General features: G+C 36.8%; 1 protein-coding gene across 1 annotated transcript in view; it reads right to left on the bottom strand.

The window, feature by feature from the left end:
* Positions 1 to 18,163, bottom strand: part of DNAJC13 (DnaJ heat shock protein family (Hsp40) member C13) — a 138,227-nt gene that overhangs the window by 105,672 nt on the left and 14,392 nt on the right. The window contains exon 2 of the mRNA XM_030330402.1: positions 13,208 to 13,288. Within this exon, the coding sequence (XP_030186262.1) occupies positions 13,208 to 13,275 (68 nt within the window). The 5' untranslated portion in view covers positions 13,276 to 13,288. The remainder of the gene's footprint in view (positions 1 to 13,207; positions 13,289 to 18,163) is intronic.

Below are 18,163 nucleotides of genomic sequence, written 5' to 3'. Positions count from 1 at the left end.
GGAAAAAAAGAAAAAGATTTTATTGATCTTTACCATGTATTTATTTACAAAGTATTGCCATGTTACAAATATCTTTTCCCTAATTTCACATGTCTAAAATGGAGTGGGATGGGCACCTGGGTGGCTCAGTCAGTTAAGTGTCCAACTCTTGATTTCACCTCAGGTCATGACCTCACAATTCTTGAGTTTGGGCTCCACATCTGGCTCCGTGCTAATAGTGCGGAGCCTGCTTGGGATTCTCTCTCTCCCTCTCTTGCTGCCCCTCCCTCACCCATGCTCTCTCTCCCTCTCTCTCAAAATAAATAAATAAACTTAAAAAATAAAATAAAAGGGAGTGGGAAATGATCCAAAGAGAGACTACCTCCTAATATAAAAACATTCATTTGCTGCTTTCTAAAGCTGAGTGAGGATTGAGAGATTGGCAAAGTATATAAGGATTAACCTAAACAGTGAAAAAGTCTCAAAACTTCAGAGGCTTTAACAATTTACAAGAACAAATAAGATCTTATTAAACCACTATCTGCCTTAAAAGATTACCCAATGAAATCAAATGTATGATAGAAATGTGAATTCACAATTCTAACTTTCAGAATCATCTTGAGAGCCAAACATGTCAATTTTTATAGTCTTGAAGTGAAACTACAGAATTTCTTTATTTTACTTTGGGAGCAAAAGAAAGAATTAAAGAAGAATTAAATGCCTGAAATGTTTCCAATGTCAACTCGTGTTGTCACATTCAACACCAGCTAGGAAGATATTCTTTTCAATCATGTACTAATTTCCTCCACACAACCAAACCCCTTTTGACATCTTTCTCATTAACTTTGTTGTCTAGATTAGTGCCATGCGAAAGAACTTTCCAAGAAAATGGAAACGTTCTTTATCTACGCTGTCTAATGAGGCAATCATGAGCCACATGTAGCTATTAAGCACCTGAAATGTGGCTAATGCAAATGAATTTTACATTTATATGTGATTAAATTTAAACAGCCACAGGTGGTTAGTGACTGCCATATGGCAGAGAGCACATTCTAGATACTTCAGCAAAAGGATCCTAGAGTTAAGTGTCATTAGGCCCAAAGCACTGTTATGACTAGCAAACTCAGAGCTATCTTTCAGATAAATACTGATCTCTACAGCCTCCATAAGAAAAAAGTTACAAGGAAACAGATTTCTCTTTCATTCTTCTCTCTTCCCCCTTCTCTTATTCCATGAGCACTCCCCCTGTTTCAGTCCTCTAGAATGGCTGCTGCACTTCCTTTAAGTATAGAACAAATACTTCTAGGTCATTAAAAACACCTTAATAAGCAGCCCTAAACCTTCAAAGATTACCTATAAAGCCTCCATTGATACCAGATTTAGAAATTAAAATCTGAATGATCTCACATGTAGGTATGTTAGTCACAGTACTTGCAAACTTAAGATTTTTTTCCTATCTTTTACTAAGTCATTAGTACCCTAAGTCATGAAGAATAGACAAAGATTCCCTAAGTTCAGGGAGGTACAGGTCTTCATTGTCTTTGAAACTAACTTCTCACATAAGACCCAGGACTGCATACAGCACATGCTCAGTGTTTACCAAATAGCTAAATAGGCCAATCCATCTAATAATACATAAACATGCATTCAAATCTATGACCTAATTTACTCTTGCCTTTAAAACAGAATAGCAACTACTTTCACACCAGGTTTTACTCATTTCATAATCACTATGATATCAGGAAATGACTAAGGTCTTTATTTTTATGAAAGAAAATATTCCCATTTTATTTGCAATCTGCAAAAAATACCATTTATAAATTATAACTTAATTTGCTATTCTTATGGGTTTAAGATGAATTTGTTGGCTAATTCCTTAAAATTATTATAAAGCTCCTATAAAAAGTTATATAAAATCAAATAAAAAAAGGAATAAAGACTAAAATAAAAGGTATGAGAAATTTATGAAAGATGCCATATGTATATGAAGAAATGCGAAAGCAAACATCTTTCCCCCCAATTGAGAAATTAATATTCATTATTGATTTTATTTACTGCACTTGTTTCCATTTTATTCAGGAAGTGAAGGTATACACATGATTAAATGTCTATAGGGAATAGGCATTTTTTCCCCTCAAGTTTTCATAACTCATTTATTCTAATAGGACAGCTTAATAATAAATATAATTTACATTACCCATTAACTCTAATGTTATTTAGAATCAAGAAACTGATGCTATTCAAATAAATAAAAACATGTTTGAGGCAACTGCCTTATCTATGGTTCTTTTTGCTCCCATAACTGTTGGTGATAAAAATAAGAACAAGTAAAAAGGTGCTAATGACCGTGCTGACTGGAGATAAGAAAGATAATTTGTAACAAAGAAAGACCACCGAAGCAAAAGTTAGGGATGTAATCTGGTTTTGGATTGGACAGGTGATGTTCAGGTTTTTTTAACAGACTAAACTTATATTAACTTACATTAAAATAAACACTCCTGTATTACTTAATTCCTGCAGATTAAAATGTTATTCCATTCTTAAACATTCTAGTCCTTATAAATATTGTTTTCCTCTTTGAATAACTTTTTATAACATGATTTTTTCCTTAGGGCAAGTTTTTTCTTAGCAAAAAAACCTGTTAGATCAGATACTGTATTAAGTATTCACATGGACTGACCAAATATTAAATGAGCACAAATCAGTGCTGTGTACAAGGACATGGCAGTGAATGAGGGAGTCAGCCCCTCAAAGACCCACTTTCCTCCCAATATTTTATGTATTATTAACTAATTCAGACATCTGAAATGAACTGCAAAGTAGTTAAGAGCTAAGATACTTGTCAGTCATTGTTTCAAAGTTAATTCCAGACTTGAATACTCCTAACTGGCATGTATCACTTTTGTGTAAAATTTAGGCATTTTAGGCAAACTGTGTAAAAATTAGGCATATACAATAGTGTCAACAGAAAGAGACTGCAAAAATACTGGCCACCATCATAATACTCTTCTGCACAAAAATTGATTATCATTCAACTATCTCAAACTAGAGAAAATTCAACAGTACTTTGTTTTAGTAGAGAAAAAGCTTATGTTTACTATAAAATAATGGTTGTCAAATTTCTCAAGGTCATAAAACCTTTGTGTGTTACTTTTAAAGTTAAGATCTTCAGGGCACCTGCGTGGCTCAGTCAGCTGAGCGACCAACTTCAGCTCAGGTCATGATCTCATGGTTTGTGGGTTTGAACCTCGCTCTCTGCCCCTCCCCCACTCATTCTCTGTCTCTGTCTCAGAAATAAACAAACAAACATAAATAAATAAAGTTAAGATCTTCAATCCTTTCAGTAGATAGCCTATGCAATGTGCCTCAAATAAGCCAAACAGATCTAATCAGATTTGGAAGACAGGATTTATGTTTTGGAGCCTAGTCACCATAACATACAGCTTGAACATTTACAGTACTCTGGGCAAAGTTGGCTAGTTTTAATTGTTCATTACTCGTGCAAGGGAACTAACTAACCTTCCTTAAAAGTAATTCTATTTCGCGGTGCCTGTGTGACTCAGTCTGTTAAGTGGCTGACTCTTGATCTCAGCTCAGGTCTTGATCTCAGGGTCATGAGTTCAAGCCCAGCATTGTGTTCCACGCTGGGCATGGAGCCTACTTAAAAAAAAAAAAGAAAAATGGGGCGCCTGGGTGGCGCAGTCGGTTAAGCGTCCGACTTCAGCCAGGTCACGATCTCGCGGTCCGTGAGTTCGAGCCCCGCGTCGGGCTCTGGGCTGATGGCTCAGAGCCTGGAGCCTGTTTCCGATTCTGTGTCTCCCTCTCTCTCTGCCCCTCGCCCGTTCATGCTCTGTCTCTCTCTGTCCCAAAAATAAATAAACGTTGGAAAAAAAAAAAAGTAATTCTATTTATTTTCCAGTACTGCAGATACTGCCCATTGTTCCTTAGAATTAAGCCAATATAGACTTCCCCACAAATTTCACCCTCTGGTCCAAGTTCTGTCTTTCAGCTTCACAAAGGTATAATAATTTTTGTGCCAACCAGACTTTCACTTTGAATCCTCTTCCTAAGCTGAACACCCTAGTTCCTTCGACCATTTTAAAATAAGTTTTGGCTACCAATTTCTAGGAAGCCATTAGGACACACACAGAACATAGGGTTTTTCCTTTTATTATTAAAAGCTTGAAAATCCAGTTAATTGAATTAGAATTTTAGTTCATCAAATAGTGAAACTAAGGATAACTGAAATACAATGTTTCTCAAAGAGTTAGGAGATCAATGTTAAGCACTGCTAAAGGAGGAACTACAGCTTAACAGTTAAAGCCCACCAATTCTGGAGCCACAACTGCCTGAGTTCGAACACTGTCTGGATTATTCACTTTCTATGTATCCTCTGATAATCTGCTTAACCTAAGCTTCAGTTTCTCTATCTGAAAGATGTGGACAGTATATATACCTATCTCATAATATGAGAAGTAAAAGAAATAATCCGTGTGGAGTACTTGTCACTTGCTATTTATAATTGATAAATATTAGCTATTTTAACGTTTATTCTTGAGAGAGAGAAAGATACAGCATGAGCAGGGGAGGGGCAGAGAGAGGGGGAGACCCAGAATCTGAAGCAGGCTCCAGGCTCTGAACTGTCAGCACAGAGCCCAATGCAGGGCTCAAACTCGTAAACAGAGATCATGAACTGAGCCAAGTTCAGACATTTAACCGATGAAGCCACCCAGGTGCCCCAATGTTAGCTATTCTTATTGGTATTATTCTGTTAAAATAACAGGGAGGAGGGGCTCAAAACTCCAGTAGAGTCACTGAATTAGTTATAATTAGTATCATTATGTTTCCAGTAACCATGACTGCTAAATTCATAATACATAGAACAAAAATAACAGGCAAAGTGATCATTCCTATGCCTATATTACCAGTATACTCCGATTCTGGTCAAACTCCACCTGTAGGATTAAGTTCACATGAGATGGCTCATTCATATCAGAAGCTGTACTCCTCAGAAAAGAGCGAGAGGGAATGTCTCTGCAAAACCTATCCCAATAACTAAGAAACCATCGCATTTCTTTCAGAGGAAATAAAGAGCATCCCATGAAATGTAAAGATTTCCGTTTCATCATGCAAGGTATTTTTTCCATTTCAGATAGAGCTATTTTTTTAAAATACTTTAATTTTTAGAGCAGTTTTAGGTTCACAGAAAGATTAAGCAGAATGTACAGAGATTTCCCAAATACTTCCTGTCCCTACCCATGCACAGCCTCCCTTGTTATCAACATCCTCCACCCACAGGAGTAGGTATATTTGTTACAATTGCTGAACCTACACTGAAACATCATTATCAACCGAAGTCCAGTTTACATTAGGGTTCCCTCTTGGTTTGTACATTCTACGGGTCTGATGAATGTATATGACACGTATCCACCATTACAGCATCATAGAGTAGTTTCACGGCCCTAAAAACCTCCTGTGCTCCACCTTTTATCCCTCCTTACCCCCTAAACCTTAACAGCCACTCATCTTTTTACTGTCTCCAAAATTCTGCCTTTACTGCAATGTCATACAGTTAGAATTAAACAGTAGACAACCTTTTCAGACTGGCTTCTTTCACTTAAGTTTCTTCATGTCTTTCCTGGCTTGATGGCTTATTTCATTTTCACACTGAGTAATATTCATTGTCTGCATATACTACAGTTTATCCATCCTTTCACTTACCGAAGGACATCTTGGTTATTTCCAATTTCTGATAATTATGAATAAAATTGCTAGGAACATCTGTGTGCAGGCTTTTGTGTGGACATGTTTTCAACTCTTTTGAGTAAATAACTACAGAGTGTGATTGCTGAATCATATGGTAAGAGGATGCGGAGTTTTTTGGAGCATTTACTCCACTGACTTTAGAGTGAGTACTGAAAGATATGAATTTATTGCCATCATGTTGCTTGTAGAGTTGGAGTTTCTGGTGGTGTTCTCTGGTCCTTTCTAATCTTTGTTGCTTTTGATATTCATTCATGTATTCATTCATTCATTCATTCATTCATCTTTTCTCCCCTCAGAGAGTTCCCCTTCAAATTTCTTGCAGGGCTGGTTTAGTGGTCACAAACTCCTTTAATTTTTGTTTGTCTGGGCAACTTTTTATCTCTCCTTCTGTTTTCAATGACAGCCTTGCTGGATAAAGAATTCTTGGCTGCATATTTCTCTGATTCAACACACTGAATATATCCTGCCACTCTTTTCTGGCCTGCCAACTTTCTGTGGATAGGTCTGCTGCAAACCTGATCTGTATTCCCTTGTAGGTTAAGGACTTCATTTCCCTTGCTGCTTTCATGATTCTCTCCTTGCCTGAGTATTTTGTGATATGCCTTGTTGATGGTCGGTTTTTGTTGAATCTAATGGGAGTCCTCTGTGCTTCCTGGATTTTGAGGTCTGTGTCTTTCCCCAGATTAGGAAAGCTTTCCGCTATGATTTGTTCACATAACTGTTCTACCCCTATTTCTCTCTCTTACTCTTCTGGGACCCCTATAATTCTGATGTTCTTTTTAACGAGTCACTGATTTCTCAAATTCTTAAATCGTGCTCTTTTGCCTTAATCTCCCTCTTTTTTTCTGCTTCATTATTCTAAGTTTGTCCTCTATATCGCTGATTCTCTGTTCTGCCTCAGCCATCCTTGTGGCCGCAGCACCCATTTGAGATTGCAGCTCACTTATAGCATTTTTTATTTCATCCTGACTAGCTTTTACTTCTTTTATCTCCACAGAAAGAGATTCTAATCTATTTTCGACTCCAGCTAGTATTCTTATTATCGTGATTCTAAATTCTGGTTCAGACATCTTGCTTGTATCTGTGTTGGTTAAGTCCCTGGCTGTCGTTTCTTCCTGTTCTTTTGGGATGAATTCCTTCGTTTCGTCATTTTGAAGGGAGAAAAGGAATTAATAAGGTAGGAAATATTAAAATTAAAAAAATTAAAATTAAAAAAATATTAAAATTTAAAAATTAAACACACACACACACACACAAAATAATCGAATAAATGATGTTAGATCCTAGGTGTGTTTTGGTCTGGGTGTTGAAAGTGGCTTGACAGATTAGAGAAAAAAAGGGGGAAAAAAGAAAAAAAAAGGAAATCATCTGAAAATTTGAAAAAATGAATACACTGAAGTAGACGAAAATGAAATGATGGAAGTAAAACAATTTGAAAACATTTACACAAAAGTAAAAAATAAAGAAAAAAATTAAAAATATTTTTAATAAAAATTTAAAATAAAAATGAAGTTTTTCTCTCTCTGTATTCAAGAAAAAGAAAACAAAAAAGAGCAAAAAAAAAAAAAAAAAAGGAAAGAAAGAAAATTGAATAGTTGGACCAGGTAATAGACTGAAATACAACTGAAATTACTTCGTTTTCCCCTAAAAGTCAAACTATGAAGCGCTTTATAATCCATAAGTTAAGCAAGTGGTGAGACTTGTGCTCTTGAAGAGGGAGGTTGGCTCAGTTAGGCAGGGCTTAGTGTAAAGGCTCCATTCTCCACTAGATAGCGCTGCTAGCCTATGGGGGTGGATTGTTGTGGCACTTGTAGGTGCGTATATGCATGCTCAGGAGCGGTGAAAATGGGGTCACCCAGATACCCAGTCTCTAGTATCGGAACTCTGTTCTCCCCGATTAGCAATCACGCACCTATCCTTCGTCTTCAGCTTCCGTCCACTCGCCGTTTCCTCGCCGTCCATGACCAGGCCCCAGGCAGCACCTCCCTCCCGAGTTTTGTCTCAGATGCAGCTGCCTTCCCCAGCCCCCCACTTCTGAGGGACTGTGGCTTTGACCCGCTCCACCCCTCTGTGAAGGGTCTCACTGAGCAACCACCGGGTGCCAGCCCGCCCCAGAAAAAGTTCACAAGACTGTAGCAGCAGCGTCTCAGGGATTATGAAAATCACAACACACATCTGGTTTCACCCCCAACAACCTTGTTCCAGCACCAGCGAATGTGGCCGTTCTCTGGGGTCTGCTGGGCCCAGGTGGCCTTACAGCCTCTACCAAATGTCCTTCCAGCAGTGGCACCGCTTCTCCCCATGTGGCCCGAGAACCTCCCAAAGAGGATTTGGAGTTTTTTAAGAAACCACCAAACCATCTTCCAAAGTGGCTGCACCATTTTGCATTCCCACCAGCACTGGATGAGAGTTCCCTTTGCTTCATATCCTCATCAGCATTTGGTGTTCAGTGCTCTGGATTTTGGCCAATCCAATAGTTTTATAGTGGTATCTCTACATTTGCATTTCCCTGATGACTTATGATATGAAGCATTTTTTCGTATGTTTATCTGCCAACTGTATATCTCTTTGGTGAGATCCCTATTAAGTCTTTGGTTCATTTTTTTTAATTAGGTTGTTTTCTTATTGTTGAATTTTAAGGATTCTTTGTGTACTTTGGATAATAGTCCTTTTTTAAATGTCTTCTACAAATATTTTCTCCCAGCTTGTCTTCACATTCTCTTGACAGGGTTTTTCACAAAGCAGAAACTTTTAATTTTAATGAAGCCCAGCTTATCAACTCATTTTTTTGAATGTATTGTCACATCTTTGGTGCTGTATCTAAAAAGTCATCATCAAACACAAGAGTCATCTAGATTTTCTCCCATGTTATCTTCTAAGAGTTCTGTGTTTCACATTTAGGTCAGTGATACATTTTGGGTTAATTTTTGTGAGACGTATAAAGTGTGTACTTAGATCCTTCCCCTCCGCCTCCTTTTTGCATGTTCATGTCCACATGAACAGCATCATTTGTTAAAAAGACTATCTTCTGCTCCTTGAAGCTAGCTTTTAATGCAACACTGTGTGTAAAATATGAAAATCTTATAAAGCAGATACATTCCTATTTGCACTTCTGGGTGAAAAATGTTCAAATCCCAGACTAATATTAAGCACAAAGAATTATATGAAGAATACACAAAAAGTGTTCAGGATGAACTCATCTGACGTTTAGAGACTGGCAGCGTCAAGAGCCAGGATCAATAAATCAAGGGAAAAAACCCTCGAGATTTCTAGGATTATCAGAGTTGGTGACGTGTGTTAATACCAGGCAGCTAAAGAGTACCTCTTCTTTTCTAGGATTCCAATTTCTACACATAAGGTATCAGAAATTTGCAATCTTCACTTTGAGTCGCCTTTCCTATTTCCTGTATCTAGTCACTGCACTGACTGTATATGAATGTCATAAGGATCTGCCATTTAATCTCATGGCCTGATTACCATATATCCCAATGTATTAAAATCCCTTTCAGATACTAAAATGCCACCCTTAAATTCAGAGCATTTGCTACAATTAATATATGCAAATATCAAAGTGACCCAGAAGTAAATGCCCACGTTTACTTGTGATTTCCATCCAGAAAAAACAAAGAACCATATTCTGAATATCACCCTCAAGTTTCCCAAAGTGAAATCGCACTTCTGCTTTAACTGAAACATATGCATCTTCCTTCCTATCGGAAATGATGTGCTTAGGCCAAAAAGGAAACTTTGCTCTTTCATGAAAGTGCTTGTTACTCCTGAAAGCTACTCCCTCTTCCTGCTCCTTCCAGAGCAAGCATAGAATTATGTACTTTCCAAGTGGGAAAATGACAAGTGTAGGAGAAAAGGTTACTTTGCTAGCCAGGGAGACTATACTGAGTGAACAGACCTGAAGTGGTAACAACATGAGTAGTGGCTGCAAAATGAAACACATGAAAACTATTACAAAGGTAACATGAAACGGGAACAAGGGAAATATGATAAGAGGTAAAGATGGTAATTTAGGCATATCTTAAGAAAGAAAAATATTTATTCATCTTTACTGCTTACAGCTGCCTTTTTTGTAAAAGTGACTAGCTGACTCTAAAATTCATATGGAAATGCAAGAGACCCAGAATAGCCAAATGTTGTAAGTGAAAAAAGTTGGGACCTCAAACTTCCTAGTTTTAAAACTTAATACAAAGCCACGGTAATCAAGACAGTATAGTGTTGGCATAAGGACAAGCATATAGATCAATGGAACAAAATTGGCAATTCATAAATAAACCTTTACATTTATGGCCAATTATTTTTGACAAGAGTGCCAAAACAATTCAATGAGGAAAGAATAATCTCTTCAACAAATGATGCTGGGACCACTGGATATCTACATGCAAAAGAATGAAGTTGGATCCCTTTTTCACACTATATACAAAAATTAACCCAAAATCAATGCTATAAAATTCTTAGGATATAGGATATGTCTTTGAGACATGGGTTAAATAATGGCTTCTTAGGACAACAAAAGCACAAACAGCAAAAGAAAAAAGATAAACTGGATCTCATCAAAATCAAAACCCTGTGCTTCAGTGGATGACTATCAAGAAAGTGAAAAGACAACCCACAAAATGAGAGAAAATACCTGCAAATCATGTATCTGATAGCAACTTGTACTCAGAACACATAATGAGCATTTATAACCCAATTAAAATGGGTAAATGATTTGAAAAGACATCTTATGAAAGATATACAAATGGCCAACAAACATGCAAAAAAGGTATTCAATACTTTAGTCATCAGGGAAATGCAAATTAAAACCCTAACAAGAGGGGCACCTGGGTGGCTCAGCTGGTTGAGCGTCTGAGACTCTTGATTTTGGCTCAGATCATGATCCTAGGGTCAGGGGATCAAGCCCTGTGTCGGGTTCCATGCTAAGCATGGAGCCTGCTTAAGATTTTCTCTTTCCCCCTCCTCTACTCCTCCTTTGTGCACATGCATGCATGCACACACGCTTTCCTCTCTCTAAAATAAAAATTAAAAACCTTAAAAAGTAAATTAAAAAAATAAAACCACAACAAGACACCAGTTCTCCATTAGGATTGCTAAAATAAAAAAAAGACAATGACGAATGTCGGTGAGGAAGTGGAGAAACTGGATTCCTTATACACTGATAAAATTGTAAAATGTTTCAGCCACTTTGGAAAAGCTTGGCTGGTCCTCAAAAAGTTAAGTACAGAATTACCATATAGCTTTATATAACTCCATACAACACCAATTCCACTCCTAGGTATGTACCCAAGAGAACAGGAAGTACACATTCACCCATAAGGTTACACATAAACATTTATAGCAGCATTATTCATAACAGTAAAAAAGTAGAAACAAATGTCCATCAATTGATGAATGGATAAACAAAATGTGATAAATCCATACAATTGGCACAAAAAAAAAGGAATGAACTACTCACACAAGTTACAATATGGATGAACCTTGAAAATATTATGCTAAGTGAAAAACAAAAGAAAATATTATGCTAAGTAAAAGAAGACCATCACAAAAGACCACATAATTTATGATGCTATTCATACAACACATGCCAAATAAGCAAATCCTATGACAGAAAGTAGATTAGTGGCTGCCAGATGCTGGAAAGATGGGAAAAGAGGAGCAACTGCTATTACAGAAGATTTTTGGGGAGGTGATGAAAGTGTTCTAAAAATGGTTAGTGGTGATGGTTCACAACTCTATTAAATATACTAAAAACCGTGGAGTGGTACACTTTTTTTTTATTATTTATTTTTGAGAGAGAGAGAGAGAGAGAGAGAGAGAATGAGAGAGCACACAAGAGAGCACAGACGGAGGGACAGAGGGAGGGAGGGACAGAGGTTGAGGGAGAGGGAGAGAAGGGGAGAGATATCCCACAAACCATGAGATCATGACTGGATGCTTAACCGACTGAGCCACCCAGGTACCCCTGAATGGGTACACTTTAAAAAGGTGAATTTTATGTTATGTAAATTATATCTTAATAAAACTGTTATAAAAACAAAGTTTCAAGGTGTTAATGATGGAAGCAAGGAAACGTACTGACAACACATAAACAGTTCTCCAAATTATTACAAAAGAAAAAAAATATCTTAAGACTTAGTCACAACTTTCCTAGAACATCAAAAAAAGTTTTTTCCAGATGATCACATTTACTGACAAGCAAAGCAAGAAGTATTACAGTAAGCTTGTTCTTTAGAATACATCAGTATGGTATAATTGTATTAAAAATAGAAGTTATATTATGATGACCAGAGCAATCTACCACTTGAGGAAAAAATAAAAGTCATCCCAATATACAATTTTTTTAAGGCTAATTCAAAGAATTAAAGAGACTCACACTACCTTGGATATCTCAATTTTCTACCTTTGCTCAATGAAATTAAATGAAGAGAAAATTTCAAGACAGATATTCTACAAGTGTAACCGTTATGCTCCCTAATTTAGGAGTTCCTACAATTGAACTACTAAAAGGAAACAAAATTAAACATTCTAATCTTTCAAAATTAGTCAGTTTGCTAATGCAAACCAGAAACACTACAGAATCACATGTTGCACCACTCTAAGTTACTACACTATTACCTAAAAAATGAAAAGTTCAGAAAAAGAACTAAAGGTATTGGCTTTGTGGACATGGCACGTTTTATGAGGCCTGATTTGAAATAACGTGGTCACCTATTCGTCACAGTGTGGGACACTCATTATACTTATTACTACTTAAAAGGGCTAGAAAGGAAACTTTTTTGGTGATGGTCAACAGGTGCCATTCACTGAATACTCAATTTATTTAAGTCATAATTTTAAAACCTTCACACCCTCCATGTCACTTCATTTAATCCTTACAGCAATGTGAGGGGTAGGAATTACCACTCATTTCACAAAAAAGAAACAGAAACATCAACATCTTGGTTTGACCAGGCAAGCTACTAAAAAATGTCACTGCCTCTCTCAAGGAAAAGGTAAGATCAAATCCAATTTTCAAAATTCATTATAGGCCTAAAGAAAGGTTACAAAAAGCACTACTAGCATATTCTCTCTTGACAGTCAAATGGACACAAAAATAGAGCGATCACACACAGGCTATAAAGTTGTGAAGTTAATACTCTGCCACTACCATATAATTAACTGACAGCATCTAAGGAGGTAGATAGATGGTCTGTTTTCCTTTTAACTGGTACTTTTAATTCTTACCAATTTCTTCCCAACACAGAAGCAGAAAACCAGATATGTCAAGAGAAAAAAAGAACAATAATGTATTCTAAGTGTAGCATTTGCATTTAAAATATGCACATATATTTTTCAGAAGAGAAGGACTAAATGGCATAACTGAGCTGTGTGGTACTACTCAAGATATTGAAAGTTATGTTTAAAATGATACTTCATAGATGCACAGAAAAATAAAACCAAAAGAAATACTTACTTTCCTCTCCATGAATGTTTTGTTGTGTAGAAACATGCCAAATCCTTATTTTCCCTAATCATGTTCATTTTGTGCTGAAACCTAGAAGATAAAAATATGGCTGAATTTAGTACGGTTATCCCTCGAGTTTTTCCTGAATCTCACATACCATAACTGTCAAAGCCTGCCATATGGTACTAATTTTAAGGCACAACTTATTCTACAAGTCTATAAGGTTTAAAGGGACAGGTACTGGTCTGTTCCCCTCTCTGTCACACACTTTAGCACACCATATTGTGACTGTCTGCTCCCCTCCACTACACTGGGTTTCTTAAGGACAAAAATTGCCCTCAACATCCCAAGAATAGAGAATCTAATAAAAAATGTTAAAGTACATGAATCTTTAAATCTCACATTACCAAACAATGCCTTGGCACAATACAAGCACCTAAAAATGTGTGCCAGGTGTCCAATCAATTCCAAAAAGTTTTTGCTGAGCTAAGTGCCAGCCATTCTGCTATCATTGTCACTTTAAAGGAGACCCACTCTAAATACTATTTAAGTTAAAAATAACATTTTCATTAAAGAAGTAATCCATGTCCATAGTAAAAACAAAAACAAAAAAAAACCTAAAGTGCTCACAAAGTAAATCCTAGCATCCAAAGCTAATCATCCTAGCCTCCCTTCTAATTAGAATAGGGTTTTTTAAACAAAATTGTGATTGTCAATTGTACTGCTTAAGCCTGTTTTCACACAATATTAACCTTCTTCTATGGAATTAAAATTTTTAAAGTCTACATGCTATTCCATTGTATGAATTTAGTATAACAATGCTACTCAAAGTGTAACCGCAAACATCAAGCCAATTACAGAAACTGACAGTTAAGGGTTTAGAAACTTTTATAGCAATTTGGTGTGTGGACTCCTCTGGCTGAAGAGTTACATAGACCAAACAGTTCAGGACTCTCAAACTTGTGTGATAAACCACACGGTAATAGCTTCCTACCAGCCATATGCACAGGGACCATGTTACATGCAATATTTAAAAATTAGTTTATTGACCATAAGCCAGAAGTATATAAAATCCAGACTCTACTTATTTCATGAGAAAATTTAAATTTAGCTAATTGTACAGGATAAGTCAGTAGAATTGTTAACTAATGAAAGGCTGATAAATTTTGAAAATGCTACATAATTTGCTTCATATTGCATAAAAGTTAAAAATGAACATGGTCAGGCACCTCGATGGCTTGGTCAGTTAAGCGTCTGGCTCTTGATTTCGGCTCTGGTCATGATCTCACAGTTTGTGGGTTTGAGCTCCATGTCGGGCTCTGAGCTGACAGTGGGGAGCCTGTAGGATTCTCCCTCCCTCTCTCTCTGCTCCCCTCTGCTTGCTCTCTCTCAAAATAAATAAATAAACTTTTAAAAAAATGAATATGGTCATTTATTTCATCTTTTGTGACTTGACTATCTCTCCTTACCTTTAATTAGAAACACATTTTTAAACAAATTAAAAATACTGGATACATACCAAAGTGTCAATGCACACTGAATCATTAGAATCATGGTTCACTTCAACTCTCTTTATATCTTTATACACTGGTCTAATGTGTTTTTTTTTTTTAATCAGCAAGTATTATTTTCATAATTTTAACAAAACCGTTTTCATTCAAAAACATTTTTGCAATAGCTTTTTGAGATATAATTCACACACCATAAAATTCACCCTTTTTAAGTGTACAAGTCAGGGGTTTTTAGTATATTCAGAGTTCTACAACCAAGGCTGTTTTTAGAACATTTTTATCACCCCAAAAAGAAACCCTGTTAGCAGTTAGCAGTCACTTCTCATTTCCACTCACTCCCAGCACCTGGCAACCACTAATCTACCTTTTGTCACTATGACTTTGCCTATTTTAAACATCTCATATAAATGTAACCATACAAAATGCAGTCTCTGTGACTGCCTTCTTTCATCTAGCATGACATTTTCAAAGTTCATCCACATTCTGGCATGGATTAGTTTCCTTCTATTGTAGAGATATACCACATTTTGTTTATTCATCAGATGATGGACAGTTGTGTTGTTTCTACTTTTTGACTATTATGAATCATGCTGCTATGAACATTTGTGTGAACAGTTATTTCTCTTGAGTACGTATACCTGCAGGGCAAAAACATTTTAAAAGACACCTCTATTTTGAAACTGCTTTCTTCACTCCTACTACTTGCTTTTGTATTAGCAAACTGGCAAGGTCCTCTACGTTCTATGTAGGACACTCTGCCTCTAGATACCTATATGGCTCACACCTCCTTCCAATCTGTGTGCTAATGTCAGTTTTGTTTTGCCTTTTTTTTTTTTTTTAAAGAGAGAGAGGGTGTGCACACCTGCATGCAAGCAGGGCAGAGGCAGAAGGAGAGGAAGGGAGAGACAGAGAGAAAAATCTCAAGTAAGCTCCACACCCAGCACAGGGCTCTATCTCATGACCATGAGGATCATGACCGGAATGGAAATCAAGAGTTGGATGCTCAACTGACTGAGCCACCCAGGCGCCCCAGATGTCAATTCTGTAATAAAGCCTACCCTAACCATCCTGTTATAAATTATAACCATTCTCCTCATTTCACACTTTAAATCCTTCTGATTCCTGTTCATTTTTCCTCTATGGCAACTTTAATAGTCTAATATGCAACTTATTAAATTTATTATTTAATCCTGCTACCATATCCAGACAGAAGCGTTTTCGTGTGTTAAGCTCATTATACACACACACATATACACACATACACATATGTGTGTGTGTATATATGTATGTCTATATATGTGTGTGTATATATGTGTGTGTATATATATATATAAAAAAACCTCAGAGCCTATAAGAGTGCCTGACACAAAACAGGTTCTCATTAAGTATTTGAGTCAATGAATGACATATAGCAACCCAGTGGGAAACTCTGATATCCATTTCAAGTTGATGTTCTAACAAGTACTCCTAAATAAAGTTTTGCCAAACCTGCAAAAGCATCAACTCATGCTCTGAGGAATCAGAGAATCACAAGTAACAGCAAGGTTAGGGAAACCTTTACTGTTACCAGAGAGGAAATTACAGTCAACTGACATCTTCCTACTAGTGTGTATGGAGACAGCTAAATATAGTCCTGACAGTTGGTGTGTTTTGTTGGTTTTTTCCTGCATCGTGTATCTGGGATGAAACAGCCAACGAAGACTTAGTAAACCAGCAAACATTTCCTCAGCCTTCTAAATCATTTGCAGTAAATGATACTGATGAAAAGAAATTCAGATAGGATCTCAGATAAAGTACCAAAATAGTGAAAAATACAGGTCTAGAGATATTCTCTTTCCCTTATACACTACGACTGAAGACTGGAATAAGGAAATAAAAAAGAAGACAGAAAAGATGATGGCTGATATTAAAGAGTGGAGTTTGGATTCCTAGAGTCCTAAGTTAAGATATCTGAATGTCAGACTCTGTACCAAGGGCCTACCTTAGGAAAAGTGACAAAAGAAAATGTATTTGAGTGAAGGGTGACTGATATGATTAAGGGACTTTAAATTTAAAATGGAAGTGAGAGAAAAATAATAGACTTTAAAATGATAACCCCCAATGCCTGGGTGGCTCAGTTGGTTAAGCATCCAACTTTGGCTCAAGTCAAGATCTCATGATTTGTGAATTCGAACCTTGCATCGGGCTCTGTGCTGACAGCTTGGAGCCTGAAGCCTGGAGCCTGCTTCGGATTCTGTGTCTCCCTCACTCTCTGCCCCTCCCCCACTCATTCTTTCTTTCTCTCTCAAAAATAAACACTAAAAAAATTTTAATGAAAGGGGTGCCTAGGTGGCTCAGTAAGTTGAGCATCCAACTTTGGCTGAAGTCATAATCTCATGGCTCATGAAGTTTGAGCCCCACGTGGGCCTGTGCTGACAGCTTGGGGCCTAGATAGAGCCTAGAGCCTAGAGCCTGCTTTGGATTCTGTGTATGTCTCTCTCTCTGTGCCTCCCCCACTCGTGCTCTGTCTCTCAAAAATAAATAAAAACATAAAAGTTTTTAATTTAATAAAAAAAAAATGACAGCCCCCCCCCCAAAAAAAAACTCAGAGCATGACCCAGAAAAAAAAAAAAAAAAGCAACAAAAAAAACCTTAAGAATGATTTCATAAGTATTGCTGACTTGGGGGGAATATGTAACTCAAACAGATCTTTTAGGAGAGGAATTAAAACAAGTTTACATCAAGAAGGTTTATCTACAACTTTCTGGAGACATATGAACTTGATAGTGATGAAAGTGATGAGATACCTAAGTAGTCACCTCAATCCAGAGAGTTCTTAGGTTAGGATAGATGAAAGGAAAAAGGGAGAGAAGACCTAACATATTAATATAAAAGTAAACTACTGGAAGATATACAAATGGCCAACAGGTATATGAAAAGATGTTCAATGTCACTATCCGAGAAATGCAACTCAAAAGTATGAGATTTCAACTCACACCTGTTACAATGGCTATTATCAGAACAAACTCCAAAGACAATTTTAGCAAGGATGTAAAGAAACTGAACTTTTATACACTGTTGGTGGAAATGTAAAATGGTGTAGGCAGTATGAAAAATAGTATGGAAGTTTCTAAAAAATTAAAAATAGAACTACCAAAGGATCCATGATTCAAACTTCCAGGTATTTATCCAAAAGAACTGAAATTAAAATTAGCATCTTGAAGAGCCAACACTCCCATGTTCATTGTAGCATTACTTGTAAAAGCCAAGATGTGGAAACAACCTTAAGTCTATCAACAGGTGAATGGATTAAGAAAATGTGGCATACACAAACAATGGGATATTATTCAGCCTTGAAAAAGAAGGAAATCCTGCAATATATGACATGAGTGAATTCTGGGGGACATTATGCTAAGTGAAGTCAGTCACAGCAGGACAAATACTGCATGACTCCACGCAGTATCATGAGTTATCT

The sequence above is a fragment of the Lynx canadensis genome, chromosome C2 (assembly GCF_007474595.2).
Source record: "Lynx canadensis isolate LIC74 chromosome C2, mLynCan4.pri.v2, whole genome shotgun sequence".
NCBI lineage: Eukaryota > Metazoa > Chordata > Mammalia > Carnivora > Felidae > Lynx > Lynx canadensis.
The sequence above is the reverse complement of the archived record's forward strand: the minus strand, read 5'-3'. Positions and strand labels throughout refer to the sequence as shown.